This window comes from Saimiri boliviensis, chromosome 1, assembly GCF_048565385.1.
Source record: "Saimiri boliviensis isolate mSaiBol1 chromosome 1, mSaiBol1.pri, whole genome shotgun sequence".
Lineage (NCBI taxonomy): Eukaryota > Metazoa > Chordata > Mammalia > Primates > Cebidae > Saimiri > Saimiri boliviensis.
Window position 1 is genome coordinate 158,508,587 of NC_133449.1, and position 17,627 is coordinate 158,526,213.

Consider the following 17,627-nt stretch of genomic DNA (forward strand, 5'->3'; position numbering starts at 1 on the left):
TAGTAGTATAACACCAAAACCGAAATCCCAGCTGCTCAGGAGGCTGAGGCAGGAGAATAGCTTGAACCAGGGAGGCGGAGGTTGCAGTGAGCTGAGATTGTCCTGCTGTACTCCAGCCTGGCCACAGAGCAAGACTGCATTTCAAACAAAAACAAAAACAAAAACAAACCAAAAAAACCTGGAAAATTGACATTGGTCCATTGGTCCATTGTTGGTAACTAGACTATAAGGCTTGCTACTCAGATTTCACCAGTTTTTATATGCACTCGTTTGTGTGTGTGTGTGTGTGTGTGTGTGTGTGTGTGTGTGTGTGTGTGTTTGTACATGCACACTTAGTTCTATGCAATACTATTCCATGTTTAGATTCTTGCAACCAACACCACAATCAAGACGCAAAACCATTCTATCTCAGTCGAGGAACTCTCTATGGGTGATTTTATCTGCACATTTTTCATTAATAAACTGATATTAGACCCAAATCCCTACATCATATTTTCAGATAATTTGATCGATTTGTACCTCCCTTCCCCCCAAAAACCCTTTAGTGAGCACTCGGGTCTCCCCGCCCCAGTCAAGACCCCTCCTGGAGAGATCCTCACTCCTAATATACCTGAGCCAGCCTGTCAGCTTCAAGGGAGCCCCTCCCCGGGCGCCCTGTGGCTGCAGGGTTTGCTGCAAGCAGGGCCAGAGGAGGCACCCTCAGTGTGGATCACACCCTTGGTCTCCCTGCCAGGCTCCAATGCCCAGGTGGTTTACTCTCTGCCGGATTCCGCCGAAGGCCACTTTTCCATCGACGCCACCACGGGCGTGATCCGCCTGGAAAAGCCACTGCAGGTCAGGCCCCAAGCACCACTGGAGCTCACCGTCCGTGCCTCCGACCTGGGCACCCCAATACCACTGTCCACGCTGGGCACCGTCACGGTCTCGGTGGTGGGCCTAGAAGACTACCTACCCGTGTTCCTGAACACCGAGCACAGCGTGCAGGTGCCCGAGGACGCCCCGCCTGGCACAGAGGTGCTGCAGCTGGCCACCCTCACTCGCCCGGGCGCAGAGAAGACTGGCTACCGCGTGGTCAGCGGGAACGAGCAGGGCAGGTTCCGCCTGGATGCTCGCACAGGTGAGAGCCTGAGCCGATGGAGAGAGCCTATGGAGATTTTGAACATATTAAAAAATAGAGTAGTACAATGGGCCCCATGTTCCCACCACCCAGCTTCAGTAATCAGCAGAAGCCAGCCCCGAAGCATTGGGTACAGGGTCTCAGGGAGCGCTGGGTTCTTCCACTATGGGGCTATCTGCCCCGTGCAGCGCCCCCACAGCAGACTTCCTCTGGTCGTTTCTCCCCTCTTCTGCTTCTCTCCGAGTACCAGGTCCCTCCTCCCCCCCAGCTTATGTGGGAACCTCCCTTAAAGGGGACCCTCCGACCCCCCAACTCAGGTCTCTGTGTCCAGGACCCTCAACGATCCACTCTCCTCCCACAGTTTGCGGCTTCATGGTCTCAGCTCAGGCCCAGCCAGGAGGCAGAAGCAGCTTGGCTGCAGAGGCAGGAAGCCCTTGCTGGAATCTGGGGCTTAAGCAACCCAGGACAAGGCTGCCTGCTTCCCTCCTGCAGTCCCCACATCCACCCCAAACATCCTGGCACCCCCGAATTTCCCCTTACTCTCATGAAGAGAGGAAGAACGAGGAAACCTTCTCTCTTCTTTCCTAGTAGCCACAGAAGAGTGTAAGTCAGGATCACAGAAACTCAGGGAAGCATCTCAGAGGCCACCTAGGTCAGCCTGTGTCTCACACAGATTCCTCCCCATGGTGCCCCTGGAATGGTGCTTTCTACCTTCCCAAACAGTTGTCTTATCATTAAGCCATATATTTTTAGAATTTATGATGGAGATTTTGAACGTATTAAAAAATAGAATAGTACAATGGGCCCCATGTTCCCACCACCCAGCTTCAGTAATCAGCAGCAGAGGCCCACCTGGTTTCCTCTTTAGCCTTCTGCCCCACATCCGTCCAATCCCAGACACTTTGTCATTTCATTTGTAAGGACTTCCCTGTGTATCTCTGTATAAGAAGAACTCTTTTTCTAAATTAAACCACAATACCTTATCACACCTAAAAGATAACAATTCCTTTATATCACCAGGCCATTTTCCAGATCCTCATAAATGTCTTTTTGAAGTTGGCTTGTTAGTATCCCCAAAACGTCTACATATTGCATTTGGCTGATATGCAAGATTTTAAGTGTCCTTAAGTGTCTAACATTTCTTCTTCCTCATTATTTGCCCCTGCCATTTGTTTAATGAAACATTTGAGTAGTGTGTCTGATGGAATTGTCCATAGTTTGGATTGGCTGGCTCTTTATAGTGTCATTTAGCATATCCCTCAGGCCCTTGCATTTCCTAGGATGACATTGGGATCAAAGGCCTTGATCAGGTTTAGTCAACAGTGCTTGGTGAACAGTGCTTCATAGATGATGCTATGCTGTTTGCATCATGTCCAGAGGCACATAAGGGCTAATTGGCTCTTTTTTTTTCTTTTTTTCTGCAGTTAAAATAGGTGGTGAGTTTAGGTGGTGTCAGCCTGATCCATTATGTATAAACATACAGTTATAATTTGGGTATGTAAGTCCACTATAGACTTCGTCATCAGCCTTCTTCTAATGTTTTACAGCCTTTGCTGATTGTTTTCTAGATAGATATACTTTTTCATGAAGGGCTGTCAAATGGTGATTTTCTAATCCTATTACTCCTAATTATTTTCTGACTGAATTTTTTATAAAAAGATGTCCATTGGCAAATGATGCTGTCGAAAGAAAAATAAAATAAAACAAAAAGCAGAGTGTCCACCGTTACCTATTTGGTTATCCAGGAAAGGCAGCATAAATCCTTGTTCTTTTATTTCTTTTTTCCAGTTTTCAGAATAATAACCTATGCCCTAACAACTTGTTGGCAACTTTGAGTTGGGTATTACAAATCTCATTTGATCACCTAAGGTCTGTCATTTACTAGCTGGGTGAGGTTGGGCAAGTCACTTGCCTATTAGAGCATCTAGGTCAATGGACTGATCTAGAAAATGGGAATCACAATTGTTCCTGCTCCTCAGGGTTTTTATAGATCCCAATGAGGTAAATTTAGCATTACACATTTAAATGAGATTTAAATCAAATATTACAGAAACAAGTGAGGGAAACACTGCTGTTGGGAATGAGAAAAGGAAAATGAGGGAGATGAGGGGAAAGGGGTCAAGGGGATAGCAAAGGGAGATGGACAGAAACATAACGGACAACACTCACCTTGCTGATCCCTGTTGAGCTGCCTCTCCTAGGGCTGGGCTCAGACCCTCAGTCCCGCGCCTTTGAAGGCCCAACTGTCTCACTGCTCCTGTCACCTCTTGCTTCTTCAGGGATCCTGTATGTCAATGCGAGCCTGGACTTTGAGACAAGCCCCAAGTACTTTCTGTCCATTGAGTGCACCCGGAAGAGCTCCTCCTCCCTCAGTGACATAACCACAGTGGTGGTCAACATCACTGACGTCAACGAACACCGGCCCCGATTCCCCCAAGATCCATATAGCACAAGGGTCTTAGAGAATGCCCTTGTGGGTGATGTCATCCTCACGGTAAGACTCTGCCACCTTTCTCTTTGTGGGGCATGAACTCTGGGCTGGGTTCTTGTCTCACCCCCAACACCCAGCCATCTGTGAGCATGGATTTGTTTATTAATTTAATACACTGTAGATTCGACTCTGACGTGTCAGAGGTTTATGTGAGATTTGAGTATGGTCAAACCATCCTCGGTCAAACTATCTCTCATGAGAGAATGTCTCAGAGCCATGTGATAAGATCAGAGACTGACAGAATGCGGCGTTGGATAGGTGAGGCTTGTTAGGAAAAGAGAGAAAAGAGACAGACCCCAGAGGGACTGCCAGAGACTCCCGAGTCTGGGAAGGGCCTGGTCATCGCGGGTGAGGTGGAATGAGAGTTGGGGGTGGGGCAGGGGCTGAGGGGACATTAAATAATATCTTTTTGCATTTAAATATGCAGTAGCTCCCTCATTCAGTGGAGTGACGTCCACCCACACTCCCACACTCCTACACTCTTCATCCCATCTTCCAGTCTCCTCTACCTCCACTCCCTGATACGGTGCACCCTGTGCTCCAACCACACAGGAATATGTACCTTTCCCCAGAACATCGTCTGCACTTCCACACTCTGGGCTCACACTATTTCCTCTGCCTGGAATGCCTGCTCCAACCCCAAAAGCACTCCTGATGCTTCAGGGCTTCATGAATCCTTTTCTAATCCCCCCAGTGTGATGTGTCACTCTGTGCTCTGTGTTCTCATAAGGCTGATCATACTTTACCCCAAATTAGAATTAGCCATAAAATTAGATATTAAACTTTCTGCAGGCATATTTATTTTAGCACATTCCTCACCTACAAGGACAGGGCCTAGCATACTATTAGCAAGAGTGAAGAAGTGAATGAATGAATAAACCGGCATGCTGAAGTCCATACTAGGATGTAAGTGAAGAGATCTCTTTGGCAGGGATGACTGTGATCCAGGTACTGCCAGCTCAAAGGCAGTCACTGGGGCAGGGGCATATCTGTTTCCTCCTACATTCCCAGGGATCAGGATCCTGTCCCTCCATTCACAATCCCCTTACCCTACTGCAGGTATCAGCGGCTGATGAAGATGGACCCCTAAATAGTGACATTACCTATAGCCTGGTAGAAGGGAATCAGCTTGGGCACTTCACCATTCACCCCAAGAAGGGGGAGCTACAGGTGGCCAAGGCTCTGGACTGGGAACAGGTGAGTCATGTGGGAGGGGCCCAACCTGAGCTCATCAGAGCAGCGACACAGTCTCGGGCATCCAGAAGATGAATCGCAGTCAAGACCTCATCCTGAAACTTCCTCAGACCTGCCCAGAATGTCTCTCACTTGTTTTCTCTGTTAGGCCTCTGTGGACTGTGTGGCCAGAGGCAGGAGAGGGACTGAGTGACCCATAACCTTCCCTAGAGGATCTCAGGTGGCTTCTCACAATTGAGTAGAGATCATTAGATCATTATAAAATAGCCACATTTTTGAGCATCTACTGTGAGCCACTTTCCTAAGTGCTTTAAAAGGATTTATGCCCTTTGATCCTCAAAATAATTTAAGGAAGTGCATCCTGACATTATCCTCACATAAAATCATTCAATTTCCCAAGGTCTCATTGCTAGCAAATGATTGAGCAGGGAATCACAGCAATTTCTGACTCCAGAACCTAAGCTCTAAAATGCCACAGGTGGGCAATGAGGGTGGGCATAGGGAAGTGTCTCCAACTTATTTTTCTGAAAACGTTAGTGATGACTCAGGGGGCAGAAGAAGGGACAACCACTTCATTGCTAACCTCCAGCGGGCATTCTGCAATAGGCCTCTAGCTATTCCCTGAAGCTCCGAGCCACAGACAGCGGGCAGCCTCCACTGCATGAGGACACAGACGTCGCTATCCAAGTGGCTGATGTCAATGATAACCCACCAAGATTCTTCCAGCTCAACTATAGCACCACTGTCCAGGTAAGCTTGAGCCACCAAGGCACCCAGAGTCCTTGCTCTCTTCATTTCCCTCCTAGCAGAAGGGGTTCCTCAGTGGTATAAATCCACATGAACTATGGCTGTGACCTTGACACTGATGTCCCCAAGGCAACAAAGACTGCTGTAGGACATTATAGACTCGAAAGGAATCAGGCACTGTGTTAGGCACTTCCATATCCGTGACCTCATTTGAGGCTCATAACAGTCATATGAAGTAGGTAGTGCCCATTTTACAGATTTAAAAGATTGAGGTTAAAAAAAAACATGCCATAGCTAGAAGGTGGCAAACTTGGAATTTAACACTAGGGTTTTGCTTTGTTTTGTTTTGTTTTTTCCCAGAACCCAAGTTCTTCCCTACCAATGATTTGCAAATAGGATTTGAAGAGGGTCTTGGGATTCTATGAGTAATTTTCAGGGCCATAAAGGGTGAGGGAGGTGAGGAAGTGAATAAAAAGGCAGAATTCTGGGTCCCACTATGCATAACCTAGGGTTGTTCCACCTCTACCTGTTTTATATACTATGGGTATGGGTTAGGATGCTTTGGCTGCAAATAATAAGTTACCTGACTAAAAATACTTTTTCTGAGAATATCCCCAGTCCACATCTGAACAAAAGCAGGATTTTGTAAGAAAGCGAGAGACAGCATCTGTTGGATAGGCACCAATCAGTTTCTGCCCATTAGATTCTGTTTGTAGACAACATTGTGATACCAAAAAGTTAACAACCATTAGGTTATAGTATACTAAATTCCCACGTTATGCAACAGAGGCTAAAATGAGACTCAGGGAATCTGGTTTTTCTTAAATTCCTGCTCATCCTTAAGTGCACTTATCAGAAGCATATGATATGCAGGTCTTCTAAGGAAGAAACCATTTGTAAGTATTCAGTTGGCTTTGGAAATCACAACATTCCCTTAGTATCTCAGGGAATAACTAATTTAAATACACGATTCATCAGTGCGTGATCTTGGGCAAGTCATCTCTCTACAGAATAAAGGGTTTAATCTTAGGTCTGTAAGAATCCTTTCAGCTCCAATGGGCTGTGTTTCTAAGACCCAACACTGCCCTCAGGGAGCTTCTGATCTGGACAGAAAAGTCACAACTACCTCGAAGGCAGGCAGAATGAATGAGCAGCAGTTTGATGTCCAGGCACCAGCTACAAGCAGAGTGCCAAGGACTCATTCCAGATGATGGACCCAGACAGGTGCAAAGGAAGGACCAGGACTCATTTTGCTCTTTGGTTTCCCGTCACCCTTGGTCTCAGGAGAACTCCCCCATTGGCAGCAAAGTCCTGCAGCTGATCCTGAGTGACCCGGACTCTCCAGAGAATGGCCCCCCCTACTCATTTCGAATCACCAAGGGGAACGATGGCTCTGCCTTCCGAGTGACCCCAGATGGATGGCTGGTGACCGCTGAGAGCCTAAGCAGGAGGGCCCAGGAATGGTATCAGCTTCAAATCCAGGTGAGAGCTGTCTAGGCTTTTGGTGGTGACCACAGGAAGAGTAAAGATTCTGGCAAAAGCCCTACAAGTGCTCCTTTTTTGTTTGTTTTTGAGATGGAGTTTCACTCTCCGTTGCCCAGGCTGGAGTGCAATGGCGCGATCTCAGCTCACTGCGACATCCGCCTCCCAGGTTAAAGTGATTCTCCCATCTCAGCCTCTCCAATAGCTGGGATTACAGGCACGCACCACCATGCCTGGCTAATTTTGTATTTTTAGTAGAGGTGGGGTTTCACCATGTTGGCCAGGCTGGTCTCAAACTCCTGACCTCAGGTAATCCACCTGTCTTGGCCTCCCAAAGTGCTGGGATTACAAGCGTGAGCCACTATGCCCGGCCATCCAGTGCTTCTATCATTAGGGAAAACAATGTAGAAAGCACTTAGGATGCATCAGGCACTGAGCGAGGTGCAGTTCAATTGCCTTTGCAAATTACAACATCCTCATAACACTCTTAGGGCAGGTATAATTACCACCCACTTTACAGATGAGGGAACTGAGGAACACAGAGGATTTAAGTGACTCACGTAAAGTAATACCAGCAATAAGGCGGAGACGGGTTGCTTCAAACCTAAGCACTCTGACCCCAGAATCCAACCTCTTTTTTTTTTTTTTTTTTTGAGACGGAGTTTCGCTCTTGTTACCCAGGCTGTAGTGCAATGGCACGATCTCGGCTCACCGCAACCTCCGCCTCCTGGGTTCAGGCAATTCTCCTGCCTCAGCCTCCTGAGTAGCTGGGATTACAGGCACGCACCACCATGCCCAGCTAATTTTTTGTATTTTTAGTAGAGACGGGGTTTCACCATGTTGGCCAGGATGGTCTCGATCTCTTGACCTCGTGATCCACCCGCCTCGGCCTCCCAAAGTGCTGGGATTACAGGCTTGAGCCACTGCGCCCGGCTAAGAATCCAACCTCTTAATCCCTGCTCTGTGCCTCGGCAAAACACTCTGGCTGTAGCTCTTAGAGCTTATCCAGAACAGCTCTCTGAACCTCAGGAGCTAAAAAAGCCTACCTCTGAGAACTGGCATGGGGCCCAAGTGAGATTTTGTATGTACATGTGTAGGGGATTCTGGTGGTGGTGTTATGGGTTGTATAGGAATTGCTAAAGAACAGTGACCAAGATGGTGGTCAAATATCTCTCCCTCACTTCATTCCCCCAAATCCCTTTCCTAAATCTCAACTCCAGTGGACCCTACTATTCTGTGAACTTATGGGCTGGGAATGATGCATTCATTCTTTAAGTCACTCCATCTCACAACAAGTATTTATTGAGCACCTACTACATGCGAAGCCTTTTGCAAGCTGCTAGGAACGTAGCAGAGGGTAAGGAGGGAACGGTTCCTGTCTCCAGGGGCTTTCAGTTATAATCATGGAGATAAACAATAAACAGGTAAAGAAGAAATAACATCCTTACAAACGATGATACAGAAGTAAAGTGATGAGAGACTCATAAGACAGGGGACACACATTCAGAAGGAGGCTGCCCCCAGGAGGTGACATTTGAGCAGAGAGCCGAGCTACCAACCATGTGAAAGTGTGCAGGAGAGTCTTCACGGGGGAAGAACATGAGCTGGGAAGAGCCTGAAGTGGCTTGAGGTGTGGCTGAGGTGCTCAGAACATCATGAGCAGGGATGGGAATGAGGATGAGGAGTTAGGCTGGGCAGAACACGGGGGCCTCATGGCTTGGATGACTGTATTATCTGAGGTCCAAACTGTGACCTTTTGAGAGTGAGAGAAGCACTGATTTAGTCCATTTGGTCTGCTACAACAGAATACCATAGGCTGGGAGGCTTAAAGAACAGAAATTTATTTCCCACAGTTCTAGAGGCTGAAAGTCCAAGATCAGGGTGCCAGCATGGTCAGGTTCTGGTGAGCACCTCCTTCTGGACTGCAGACTGCCAGCTTCTCATTGTATGCTCACATGGCTCTTCTCATAAGGGCCGTAATCCCATTTATGAGGGCTCCACCTCCAAATAGGATTACATTGGGGATTATATTTTAACATATGAATTTTGAGGGGACACAAACATTCAGTCCAAAGCAGGCACTAAAAATAATACTTGGTGATAGCTGATTCTCAAGAAGTAAAAATCAAGACTGTCCTTAACAAGCCAGGGCATCTAATCAGCTAAGTGTATGTCTTGGTAACACTTTCAGATTCTAATCTGAGTACAATGAGAGGTGGTTGAAGGGTTTCAGACAGAAAAGGGGTCCTTTCTGTGTCTCAGAAAGCTCATTTTTCAAGCTCTATAGAGTGGGTGAGGGAGACTAGTGAGAATTCATTCAAGCTGGAGATAGTGGTGCTGAGACCTCGGGGCGATGGAGAAGATGCAGGAAGTGGACAGATTTGGGACAGATTTTTTTTTTTTTTTTTTTTTTTGAGACGGAGTTTCGCTCTTATTACCCAGGCTGGAGTGCAATGGCGCGATCTCGGCTCACCGCAACCTCCACCTCCTGGGTTCAGGCAATTCTTCTGCCTCAGCCTCCTGAGTAGCTGGGATTACAGGCATGTGCCACCATGCCCAGCTAATTTTTTGTATTTTTAGTAGAGACGGGGTTTCACCATGTTGACCAGGATGGTCTCGATCTCTTGACCTCGTGATCCACCCGCCTCGGCCTCCCAAAGTGCTGGGATTACAGGCATGAGCCACCGCGCCCGGCCCTTGGAACAGATTTTGCATGCAAAGAGGCAGGAGTTGGTGGAGTGGATGTGGGAACAGAAAGAAAAGAGAAGATTCAGGAATGATTTCTAAATTGCTGGCTCCAGTGAAGACTTGGGTGGTAGTGCATATGTGAGACTGGAAAGACCCAGATGGGGAGGCAGGACAGGTTTATGGTCTAAACCAAGGCTCTGTTTTACATATTATCTCCCAGTTGTTTGTGAGACATCCAAGTGGAGGTGTCCGATGGGTAGCTGGGAATGGGAGGAGATAGGTGGATGGCCCTCGAAGCTAAGAGCATGGATGTGATTGCCTAGAGAGAGATGAGAGAGAATGGCTTCCTGACCTCTGTATTCTCAGACCCAGGCCCAGGCCCCGCCTAGACAGGTGCTTAGTAAAGACTGGCATCGTCACCATCAATTGCATTTGTCCTGTATTTCCACTTCCATGCACTAGGAGGCACCATAGGCTAGCAAAGAAAAACACAGGCTGTGGACGCAGATAGGTATTCAGATTCTGCTCAGGCCTTACCTGCTGTATGACCTTGGGCAAGTTACTTCACCTCTTTGAGCCTCAGTTATATCTTTGGTAGAGTGGGTGACTTAGTAGTACCCATCTCATAAGAAAGATAAATCATGATAATGCATTTAAAGCATCATAGTTTATCTATGATAATGATTAGCACATGGTTTGTACTCAGTTAATGTTAGCTATGCATTATATATAATCAGTAGTAGTAGCGTTGTTGTAGCTAATGTTAGCTATACATTATAATTAGTAGTAGTATTGGCCAGGTGTGGTGGCTCATGCCTGTAATCCCAGCAGAGGCTGAGGTGGGCAAAACCCCATCTCTACTAAAAATACAAAAATTAGCCACATGTGGTGGCATGTGCCTGTAATTTCAGCTACTCAGGAGGTTAAGGCAGGAGAATCGGTTGAACCCAGGAGGCGGAGGCCACAGTGAGCTGAGTGCCCGCTGCACTCCAGCCTGGATGACAGAGCAAGACTCCATCTCAAAAAAAGAAAAAAAGAAAGAACGAAAATTAGTAATAGTGTTAATTATTGTTGTTGCTATTGCTATCTTTTCAGTGTTATGCACAACTTCCAGCAGTAAGTGTAATCTTACAACTTTCTTGCATATGAAAAGTGTTGGAGTGCATGTGAACAAGATGTTACTACAGGGAAAATTGTGGAGACCCTTGTTGACAGTGGAGGAAGCAATAACATCACTGAGGAGAGGAAGGCAAGCTTGTCCTTTCTAAGTCAGGCAGGAAGTTGCAGGGATGTATGGTGAAACATGAAAGGAAAACACACTTCTCACTTACATTCTTTTCCCTACTTAAGTATGGCCCAGTTACCCTCACGGCCTCTCACAGTTCTGGCATAAACTGCAACCCTGCGTGCGCCAGCCCAACAGTGAGGCCAGCCCTGCCTCTCCGCCCACCTGTTCCAGCACCCATGTCCTGTCTATGCTGCTGAACACATCACCTTCATTCCTGCCCAGGGACCTTCCACTTGCTGTTCCCTCTATCACCTCTTCTCATCCCTCAGGACTCAAATGTCCCTCCGCAGAGACTCCTTCCCTTTTAACCTGATCAAAGTGAGTCTCTGTTTATTTCCTTCATAGCACTTTATCCAAGTTATGTGGTAACTGATTTATTGCCTCTTTTCTCCTGACCCCAGCAGGAGACTCCATTGACTGACCAGAGGAACAAATTCCCACTTCCACTCTAATCACAGAGCAAAAGGGAATCCCAACGAGAATTTCCTTAGTCTGAGCAGGGTGCATGGTGCATCGGAATCGCTGAGGTATCTGAGGGCGCACTTGAGGAGAGGGACAGAATGAGAAAGCTCATGAGGAAGTTAGCCCAAGTCTATGGCTGCAGAGATTTAGGAAGAGGCTCAGAGAGCCTAATGTCACATGAGGAAACCACATTGTTTGTCTGCATGGTATAGTATGTAACTCTCTCCTTCATCCTTTACAAAACCTTCAGAAAATCTTTATCATATGCCAGTGCTTTTGGAGTTAGATTTTTTTCCTAAATGGAACAACGCACTGAGCCAGCCCTCAAGTTGGGTGTGGGGCAGAGAGACTTGGCTCTGCAAGGAGGCCCAGCCTCAGTTGGGCCCAAGAGCGCTGCAGTTCCGTTAGGTGACAGCAGTGTTTGTCTTGCCCACAGGCATCAGACAGTGGCATCCCTCCCCTCTCATCTTCGACGTCTGTCCGTGTACATGTCACAGAGAAGAGCCACTACGCACCCTCCGCTCTCCCACTGGAGATCTTCATCACTGTTGGGGAGGAGGAGTTCCAGGGTGGCATGGTGGGTAAGATCCATGCCACAGACCGGGACCCCCAGGACACGCTGACCTACAGCCTGGCAGAAGAGGAGACCCTGGGCAGGTACTTCTCAGTGGGTGCACCCGACGGCAAGATTATCGCCGCCCAGAGCCTGCCTCGTGGCCGCTACTCTTTCAACGTCACGGTCAGCGATGGGACCTTCACCGCGACTGCTGGGGTCCACGTGTACGTGTGGCATGTGGGAAGGGAGGCTCTGCAGCAGGCCGTGTGGATGGGCTTCTACCAGCTCACCCCCGAGGAGCTGGTGAGTGACCACTGGCGGAACCTGCAGAGGTTTCTCAGCCACAAGCTGGACATCAAACGGGCTAACATTCACTTGGCCAGCCTTCAGCCTGCAGAGACCGTGGCTGGTGTGGACGTGCTCCTGGTCTTTGAGGGGCATTCCAGAACCTTCTATGAGCTCCAGGAGCTGGCATCCATCATCATTCACTCGGCCAAGGAGATGGAGCATTCAGTGGGGGTTCAGATGCGGTCAGCTATGCCCGTGGTGCCCTGCCAGGGGCCAACCTGCCAGGGTCAAAGCTGCCATGACACAGTGCACATGGACCCCAAGGTTGGACCCACGTACAGCACCGCCAGGCTCAGCATCCTGACCCCGCGGCACCACCTGCAGAGAAGCTGCTCCTGCAATGGTGAGCACAGCATCTTCCCAAAGGATGAGCAGCAGTGCTGGGCTCAGCCCGCCTGACTCTAAGCATGCAAATTTCACTGAGGCGCTGTGAGAGAGTTCAGGGAAGTTTCAATAAGGCCAAAGGCCACCGATCACCATAAGACAGGTAGTGGCCTCACAAAATCTAGTTATGGAATAATACCCAATTCTCAGCTCCTTTTTGAGATTAAGAAAATAACAGTAAGAATACAATATGCAGTTTAACATCATAGCTAAGAGCATAGGCTGTGGCTTCAGACCTCATGGATTAAAATCCAAACTCTACCACTTACTAACCAGGTGACTTTAAGAAAATTTACTTCACTTCGCTGTGCCTTTGAGCTGGGCTGTTGTAGTAATTAAATCAGTACTAGATATCAAGTGCTTGCTTAGAACAGTGCCTAATGCATAGAAAGTGCTCAATAAATGTGAGTTACTAATACTGCTACTATTATTACCATAGTCTGCTGGTTATAAGCTCACGGTTTAGACTCAGACAGCTCAGGTTCAAACTCTAGCTCCATCAATCACTAGCTGTGTAACCTTGGGTGTGTTGTTAAAACCCTCTGAGCTTTTTAGTTTCCTGTCTATAAAGTAGTGAAAACAGGAACACTCACCTCCTGGAGTTGGTTTGGGGGTTAAATTACATAATAGTTATAAAAGCACTTAACCCATGGCTGGCCCATAGTAAGCCCAGATCAATGGTCACTTTCATTCCCATGGCAGCAGTTGTTGCTATAAGGAGCCTGCTGTATGCCAGGCTCTGTGTAGGCGTCACCTAAACTAATGGACCCCACAGCCCTAAAAGCAGGGTTGTCAATCTCATCTGCAGTTGAAACTGAGATATGAGATTTACTTTGCTTGAAACTGTACAGCTTCCAGTGAAGGCCTGGTTATTCAAACATCTGTGTGTCCCACTCTAAAGCCTGAGCGCTTCATAAGCTCTTCAGGCACTCCGTTTTCTAGCAAGACTCACCCGGCACCCCTGGCATTAAGACCGAGGGAGCAGCTCAGGATCATTGGCTAAAGGAAAGTGACTTGGCTTTCAGCTCACCAGCGCCCCCGCCTGGCCTGCCCTGCCCTGCCGTTTATGGGTCCAGCTGCCTTGCATTCTGGATATTCTTTCTCAGAAGATTTGTGGACTTGTCCAGGGACCACTCGATTTAGGCTGGGAGGGCTTCTCTCTGTTGGGCAGGGGATTTCCTTCTATGTGTCTCTTGCCCCAGAGCCTGCTGCAGAGAAAGCCAAGATGGCTGAAGGGTCTCTCTTGTCCACCTGGCATCAGATAGCAGGGGTTCCAAAATTCAAGATTTTGCAAAGTCTCCTGGAGAGAGCGATTTTAAAGAGACATGCTCCTGGGTGTCACCTCTACAGGTTTTTATGCAGAAGGTCCTGAGTGAGTCCTAGAGGTGGCATTTAATTATGAAGCAGCAGGTACAAGGGCTTGCATTGAAGAAATACTAGATAAATTCACTGATCACCAGAATCAGTTGGAAAGAGGTTTTTTACTCTATTTTTTAACATTTCAGTGAAATGTAAAACATACAGGAAACCAATTCATGTACCATAAGTACACACCTCAAACAATTTTTATAAAGCAAATATGCCTGTGTAGCCAGCACCCAGATCAAGGAAAGAATATGACTAATATCTCAGAAGCCTCTCTCGGCATCCCCCTTCCAGTTGTTGCACCCATGATGGTAATATTTTTAAAATACCTATTTCCATGTGCTGCCCAGAACTACTGAATCAGACTCTGAGAGGAGAACTTAGGATTCTGTGTCATAAAGACTCTCCAGCTGCTCCTGATCTCCAGCCAGGTGTGGGAATTTCTGATTTAGATCATCTTCAATATCACATACAATAAGTAACTACTACAATGAGATTGCCAGTGTCAGGGAATTTTGGACTTCTTTGGATTTTTTTTTTTTTTTTTTTTTGATAGACTCTCGCTCTGTCCCTCAGTCTGGAGTGGTGTGATCTCAGCTCACTGCAACTTCTGCCTCCTAGGCTCAAGCGAGTCTCCTGCCTCAGCCTCCTGAGCAGCTGGAATTATAGGCGAACACCACCATGCCTGGCTAATTTTTGTATTTTTAGTAGAGACAGGGTTTCACCATGTTGACCAGGCTGGTCTCAAACTCCTGACTTCAGGTGATCGGCCTGTCTTGGCCTTCCAAATTCTGGGATTACAGGTGTGAGCCACTGCATCCGGCTGGAATCTGTGGATGTTATAATCCCTTGTGCCTCATCCTGTCTGGTTCTTCCTTCTCCTCCTTTTGGCCTTTGTTCTCTGTCTTCAGCAATTCCTCTTTGCTAGGTATCTGGAGGCTGGACCGCTCATCCTTGTCCCCTGACAACCGATAATCTTATTCACACTGGGGTTTTGGGGATTTAATAGCTGGACTCACTTCTGGGGAGGGTGGATTTTTTAAGATCTGGGGAGGGCTGTGCTTCCCAAAGAGGGTTCGACAGAATGCTATTCCCAAGGGTGGTCCACATAAGAGTGTCCCACAGTCAAAGAAGCTTAAGAAACTGAAGTTTACTCCATAGTATGCAACTGTGCATTAGCCATTGCTAAGGCAGGATGGAGGATGCCAGACTTTACAGAAGTTTTGGCCATGCAGTCTATCACTACCTGCCTCTTTATCATAGCAGCATTTTATTGTTTACCTAAATGATTAGCTCCTGCTGATAAAAGGAGACATCCTGAGGCAAAAACCTCTGTGAGTCTAAAATCACACATAAATGCAAAATCTACATTCCCAAGTGATGCCAGAAATAACAGGGAAACTATGTAGGATAAAAACTTTAATTTTCACACACTTGATTCGTTATATTTCTGGCCTGATTTTTGCTTTATTTTAAAAAATATTATTATTATTATTATTATTATTATTATTATTATTATTATTAGAGACATGGTCTCCATCTGTCACCCACACTGGAATGCAATGGCAAGATCATGGCTCACTGCAGCCTTGACTTCCTAGCTCAAGTGATACTCCTACCTCAGCTGAGAGGATGTAATTCCAAGTAACTGGATTTATAGGCATGTGGCATCATGACTGGCTATTTTTACTTTTATTTTATTTTTTAGAGATGAGGTCTTGCTCTATTGCTCAGGCTGGTCTCGAACTTCTGGGTTCAGGTGATCCTCCTGCCACAGCCTCCCAAACTGCCAGGATGATAGGCATCACACCTGGGTGACTTTTGCTTTCTTAATGGTTTAACATTCATATTCTTGACCCAGGCTGGGACCTAAGGCAGGGGTCCCTGTAGCCAGCGGAAGGTAGGGGGGTGGCTCTTGTCTGGCTCTATTTGTGAGACTGGAAAGGTTCCACACAACTGGCACCCAGCCTCGTTTCTTCATGTATAAAATATGAGCAATGACTCTGACTGCCACCCAAGGATTGAATAAGACAAAGTCAATCCAAGGGTTCAGTGGGGACCACTTCAAGTGGAAGTGACAGCTTCGGTTGCTTTCTCAGGTACAGCTGCAAGGTTCAGTGGTCAGAGCTATGTGCGGTACAGACCCCCAGCGGCTCGGAACTGGCACATCAGTTTCTACCTGAAAACACTCCAGCCACAGGCCATTCTCCTATTCACCAATGAAACAGCATCCATCTCCCTGAAGGTAAGGCACTACCAGCCTGAGAGATTTCATATGGGTGTCCCAGGCTGGGGAGGTAGGGGTGCAGCATGAAGAATGTCAGGAAGCCTGCTTCTGGCAAAGAAATCACTACACAGTTTTAAGGGATTCTGGGTGTGACTGTTGGGCCACATGACTGACCCGTCCTGGATGGCCATAGTCACCCAACCTGGAGATATATGTCCAAGGACAACCACAAGTAGTGCTGCTTGCTCTGTGGGGTAAGATAGAAATGGAGATGGATGAGGTCACCTAGCCCTGGTGCCGCTACCACTTTTGCTGAGTAATAGGCCAGTGTTTCCCAGGGAGTGGGGAATGACCTACCACTGTGGGTTCCCCAAGATGACAAATCCATGAAGTCACATGGAATCACATGGAAGAAAAACAAATTTTCTTTGTAATTATCATTCAGTCCTTTGGATTATGTCATGTAGAAGGTCACAGTCTGCCTATCTAATTTTAACACCTTTATCACATGTGCCAGTTAGCCATTTTTTTTTTTTTTTTTTTTTTTTTTTGAGACAGTCTCTCTCTGTTGCTCAGGCTGGAGTGCAGTGGTGTGATTTCAGCTCACTGCAACCTCTGCCTCCTGGGTTCAAGCAATTCTCCTGCCTCAGACTCCTGAGTAGTTGGGATTACAGGCACATGCCACCACACCTGGCTATTTTTTGTATTTTTTTTTTTTTTTTAGTAGAGATGGGTTTTTGCTATGTTGGCCAGGCTGGTCTCAAACTGACCTCAGGTGATCTGCCTGTCTCGACATCTCAAAGTGCTGGGATTACAGGCGTGAACCACCACACCCGGCCCCAATCTACCATTTCAACAAAGAGAAAGCCAACTTTGGCCACTAGATTTTAATTCATTCAATACAGATTTATTGAGCATCGACTATGTGACAGGCACTGTTGTAGGTGCTTGGGTCTCATCAGTGAAAAAGACAGAAATCTCTTTTAAAGCTTTCATTTTATGGGGGAGAGACTGACAATAAACATAAACATAATAGCTCAGAAAATTACAGAATTTTTTCAAATTTGATAAGTATTATGAGCAAAAGGGAAAACTGGATAAAGGGCATCAGGGGGTGAGAAGAGTTGCAGACTGATTGATTGATTGGTTGGTTGAGACAAAGTCTGTCCACTCTGTTGCCCAGGCTGGAAGGTAGTGGCATGATCTCGGCTCACTGCAACCCCGGCCTCCTGGGTTCAGGTGATTCTTGTGTCTCAATCTTCAGAGTAGCTGGGATTA

At 47.1% G+C, this 17,627-nt stretch overlaps 1 protein-coding gene across 3 annotated transcripts in view; it reads left to right on the forward strand.

Annotated features, from left to right (window-relative positions):
• Nucleotides 1–17,627, forward strand: part of FAT2 (FAT atypical cadherin 2) — a 91,203-nt gene that overhangs the window by 60,680 nt on the left and 12,896 nt on the right. For all 3 annotated transcript variants that reach the window (XM_074378936.1, XM_074378944.1, XM_074378942.1), the window contains exons 14-20: nucleotides 734–1,117; nucleotides 3,397–3,611; nucleotides 4,668–4,805; nucleotides 5,409–5,552; nucleotides 6,834–7,031; nucleotides 11,906–12,716; nucleotides 16,222–16,367. In XM_074378936.1, coding sequence (XP_074235037.1) covers nucleotides 734–1,117; nucleotides 3,397–3,611; nucleotides 4,668–4,805; nucleotides 5,409–5,552; nucleotides 6,834–7,031; nucleotides 11,906–12,716; nucleotides 16,222–16,367 — 2,036 coding nt within the window. The remainder of the gene's footprint in view (nucleotides 1–733; nucleotides 1,118–3,396; nucleotides 3,612–4,667; nucleotides 4,806–5,408; nucleotides 5,553–6,833; nucleotides 7,032–11,905; nucleotides 12,717–16,221; nucleotides 16,368–17,627) is intronic.